The following is a 5,109-nucleotide window of genomic DNA, read 5'->3' on the forward strand; positions in this document are numbered from 1 at the left end:
CTTCTCATCCTTTTTTTTGTAGCTTTCCCCTGTATTTTTCCCACACTTTTTCTATTCTGATAGGAGTGCTTCAAAGGATGTTAAAAAAATCTAGGGTTTTGTTCTGTCTAGGGTTTTAGTCCCTGACGGTATAATGGTTAAAGACTATTTTGATAGTAAGTTGTATCTTTCAGAGACTTTTATGATAGTATGTTGGATCTTTAAGGGACTATTTTGATGATTCGTGAACTAATTTAGGTTTTTGGCTGAGTGAGGGACCAAAGTGACAACGTCCTACACTTTCAAGAACTAAATGGTGGTATACCGAAAATATACTATAACATGGTTGCTGCGTTTGTAGTTTTCTTTTGGTCTTGTGCTGTTTTCTATTGTTTTGCTTGTTTCAAAAGACATTTTCTCCTCACTCTCGTACTTTACACTTTGGATGTTCTCTTAACTTTTTTGCTAAAAAATTAAAAGAAATAACATAATGTGGAGTCTTTTATCATAAAGCTGCTATTGAGTTTGCAGATCGCTTTAATACCGCACTCGTTTGCCACAGATGGAATTACTTGGCATGTCATCCTCGTTTGTGGCTGAGGGTAGATCGATCGGTTAAAGACTTATCTGAACCTGGTGTTTTTCCCAACATTGAAACTGCTGTTTCCGCTTCAAGGCATGTCAAATTAATGTTATTTTGGGTATTATTCTAAATTTTTCCTCCGTTCAATTTTTCTAATTACTGCTTTCTTTCTTACAGGCCAGGTGATACCATTTTAATAGCAGCTGGTGGAACTCATCGTGTCTCGAACATTCAAATTAATAAACCACTCTGCTTGGTCAGTTATCCAACTCTTATTGTATATGGTGGTGGTGGAATCTAATAAAACATATTTAGTTGTATTGTATAATCGAAAAAATATGCATATTTAACTGATCCGTAAAGCTTTGTTCATTTTATTTTATTTTCATCTATGTCCGGGTTTTGTTATCAAATGAGTACAGGATATTTTTTAAGTTCTGCTTTTTTGGGTAAGTTCTGCCTCTAGGTGATTTTCCTTTGGTCTCTAGGTGATTCCATGAATATATTACTTGTTTACTTTTGCTGTTATTTTGTGGTTTACTTAATGATATTTTCTTTATATTTTATATATATCTCGTTTTATTCAAACTTATATTTAATATAAAGAGTTTAATGGTCATACGTTGGCAGTATAAAACAGTTTTACACTGATATCCAATTAAAGCCCACCATTTTTCCAAGTCACATTATTAGTTTCAAAATAATCATACAAAAGTGGGGTGATGTGGCAAAGTAGTGAATTCTAATTGGATGTCAGTGTAAAATTATTTTACACTGACAGGTCATACTTTTTAAAACCTAATATAAAATACAAAAAGTTATAATAAAGGGGAACATGAGACATGGAAGCAAATTTCAAACTAATTTGTAACTCACATAGTATTGCTTCAAAAAATGAGTTTAACAAATTTTTATACATCATGGGTTGGATTTAATAATTGTCGACACATGAGGAGTAGCTTTCGTTAGAGTAAGATCGACAAATTGGTGGAATGATTAGGAAACCAAATTGATAGAAACCTTAAAAATGGAATTGGAACATAAGCACAGGAAGAATTGCTCAGACATCCAATGCCCTGCAGGAAGAATTTGCTCGGATTGAGTGTTGTAAAATATCGGCTATGGCGGATTGCAGTGGTGGATTTTTTGACAACCGTCATAGCCAATTTGTGAAGGATGGTCGCGCCATGGCGTTTTATGGTGGTTTAACATGGAGGATTTTCGCCTGCCCACTATGGTCTGCCATTTGCAATTCATAACACTACTCGGACTACAACACAAAATGGAGAATAGAAAGTGCCGCTTCTTCTGCAACTAACAATCATACCTGAAGTGATTTTGTGGCTGCAGACATGTTTGAAAGTGTTCCTTCCATGAAGATTATTCGTTGAGAGAAAAATTGGGTGCCAAAAGTTTTTGCAACCAAGTTTTTGTTTTTTATACTTTTTTTTCAGAACTGTGTTAAAGGATTTTAAACGAACTATAAAAACAATCAACTGTTTTTGGTTACTTGTTATGTCTCTGCCAAATGCCGCCAGCTCACGAATTCTTCACTGCTTGATGTACTTTTTATTCTGAAGAAACAGTAAGTGTTAGTGATAGAAAATTTTCCCATACGTGCTTTTCTAGAACCAATGTTCTTTGTTCAGATTGGTGCAGGTGATATTCCAGATGACACCATGCTCACTTGCCCGCGAGGCTCCGACAGGTTTGCATCCCTTAAATATAGTTTTTTTTGTAGTCAACTTTTGAACTGGTAGCCAACTAGGAGCCACCTCCATGCTCTGCTGGATTTCAAATGGATAAGATTCTTGGTCAAATCTTACTGAATGCTTTTAAGCATGGTTACCAAATCGAGATTCAAATTGTAAATCAGAAAACCTGTTTTTTGAATTGTGAATCAAATTTTTGTGAATCGTAATATACAATGCTAATAAAAATGTCATTTTAAAGTGAAAACACAAGCGAAACAACAAAATTATAAGCTAGTATATCATATATGAACCTCAATAATTCAAAGTTCAGTCATAAATAAAATGACCCAAGAAAAGTGGTTTGTTACAAAGTTGACAAAAAAGGTAGTTGGCTACCGCCTACCGTAATTATGTTTAGGTAGTCATTCAATAGAATGAATAGATAGTCATCATAGTGAATGAGGATTCATCATACTGAACTGAGATGTAAGATGTGATTCATGCCCAAATAGATACACACTAGAAATTTGTATCGATTGGATTCAATTTAATACCGTTCTATTTAATATTAAATTGAGATACGATTCACATGTATTGATAACCATGCTTCTTATCCTCGTGATAAGGCAATGTATTTGATTATAGAGTTTTCTATCTCAACCATTATCCAGCAGCTTGGAAAGAACTCCTTGTAAAGTACCAGCATATGTTTCATCTTTAGCATCATTTTGGTATGCGCTTTTTTTCGTTTTGCCTGAGCAGTGCACTCGAGTTCCTTTCCACCTGCAAACTAGCAAACTTAACTGTGAAGGCCGAGCTGGGTTGTTGCTTGCTACATCGAAGCGGAAGACTGACTATAGACGCATGCGTACTACAATGCGAGTCAAATCCTCTTGATTTTCTCTCATGTCCAATTGTGAGTACTGCCAGTAGCAGCAAGGCAATTCCCTTGAAAACCAAGAGCAACAACGGTGATGGGGTGTTCGTTTCTCAAACTCGCATCGAAGGAGGTGCAAAAGCAGTTTTGACAAGTGGTGATCTGGCGTTGCAACGAGTCAGAGTGATTTATCAAAGAACTTCCCTTCTTTTCTGGTTTGATGTAGAGCAGATGTAATCAAATTGGCAATTACTTGCCTGTGTTGTTGTTCTATAATTTAGTGTAGTAGATTGATGATTCTTTTTTTTTTTTTTTATGCTTTTCTTCTCGTGTACCATTCCCATTTGTAACAAAAATTTAGTTTACCATGATCTCTATGATGTGTCATCTAACTTTAATGTGATCATAACAAGATGATGTACCTTATAAGTTTTGGGTTTTGTAGACAGCCAGTTACAACTCCAGAGAAATCTACCTATCTCTTTATCTTTAATTTTTGTCTTTTTTTCCCCTTATATGACTAAGATGTTGCTGCTTGGATTGCATGGCCACATAATCTTTGTTTTGTTTTACTCTTGTTTACAGAGAAAATCTGCATGGGAGAGGAGAATCCACTGAGTCCAATAGGTTCATAGACAGAGATCAGTCAGTGTTAAACGGCGGCAATTACTTTGTACCAAAGTTAAAATATGATTTTGGTCATTTATAATTTACTCAATTATTTTTAGTCTTTTTTTTTTTATTTTTAAGATTTTCAATTTTATCATTTGAGTTGTGAAAAGGATTGAAAAGATAGATATACTTGGAACTCAATCCATCTTCGATAGTTACAATGCATCTATGGATTGCCTTATACTCAACATTTATTAGGTATATTTCAAGTCGCAAGGTGGACACATGTATGAAGCTCAATCCATCATGAAGCTCTTTTGTCTCGACTAAATAGACAATGTGTTATTTAAAGCATTTATTGGAAAACTATTGTCACATGTTATATCAATAATATACACGAAGTAAAAATTTGGGCTTGATCATGATTTGTCTATCTCAATTATAACCCAAGACTACTAGTTACTCCTAAGGCTCCAACGGTTCAGTTTGGTTTGATTTTTTAGTGACAATAAATTCCAACTAATCAAAAATAATTGATTTGGTTTGATTTTGATAATCTTTACTCATAAAATCCAAACCAAACTAAATCGGTGGAAAATGAGTTGATTTGATTCAATCAAGTTAATAGTTTAAAAATTTAATAAATAAATGAATTATTTATTCAAATAAGTTACAATGTAAAAAGGAAGTGTAACTTAAAGATATTGGCGCACTATTAGTACCGGTCTACTAGACACAAATGTGTCAATTGAGCTGAACACATTTTTTTTAAATGATTAATTGTATTGATTTCAATAATAAATTAAATTGCATTTGTTTAATGTATTTATTAATTATAATTAATAGAGTGGTCAGATAAGTTGAGGTAAATAGAAGTGAAAACCTCGTTCTAACCTTTAATTTTATAACCCTAAAAAATAACATTTAATTTTATGATACTTATCAAACTTGAAGATAATTTGGTCCACAAATGATTCTCTTTCATGATTTAATATTATATATATGATTTGGTCTTTGAGAAGAAAAAATACGCAAAACCAAATTTAGTTGTTATGAAAAAATAAAAGTAATTTTTAGTCTCTAAAAAGTAAATTGGAACAATTAAGTCATTACGTTTTTTTACAATTTGTTAGGTTTATAAAGAAAAGATAGGAAAATGAAAAGAAAGTGAAAATATAAAAAAAATAAAAATAATAATAACTCAATAATTTGATAGGAGAAAAATAGTTCATTTCAAAATTAAATAATTATTCTGTGTTTTGAGATAGTTCAAGAACAAAATTATATTTCAAGGTGTGATTTAATGAAACAACATAATACTAAAATATAAGGGTAAGGAAATCACATAAAGGAAATATTCTGAT

The 5,109-nt window shown here is 32.6% G+C and overlaps 1 protein-coding gene across 1 annotated transcript in view; it reads left to right on the forward strand.

Moving 5' to 3' along the window:
- LOC101492199 (F-box protein SKIP5) overlaps positions 1–3,626 on the forward strand; it is a 5,683-nt gene extending 2,057 nt beyond the window's left edge. The window contains exons 2-5 of the mRNA XM_004516448.4: positions 511–655; positions 740–818; positions 2,212–2,270; positions 3,019–3,626. Coding sequence (XP_004516505.1) covers positions 511–655; positions 740–818; positions 2,212–2,270; positions 3,019–3,370 — 635 coding nt within the window. The 3' untranslated portion in view covers positions 3,371–3,626. The remainder of the gene's footprint in view (positions 1–510; positions 656–739; positions 819–2,211; positions 2,271–3,018) is intronic.
- Positions 3,627–5,109: the final 1,483 nt, after the last annotated feature.

Source organism: Cicer arietinum, chromosome 5 (assembly GCF_000331145.2).
Source record: "Cicer arietinum cultivar CDC Frontier isolate Library 1 chromosome 5, Cicar.CDCFrontier_v2.0, whole genome shotgun sequence".
Classification (NCBI taxonomy): Eukaryota; Viridiplantae; Streptophyta; class Magnoliopsida; order Fabales; family Fabaceae; genus Cicer; species Cicer arietinum.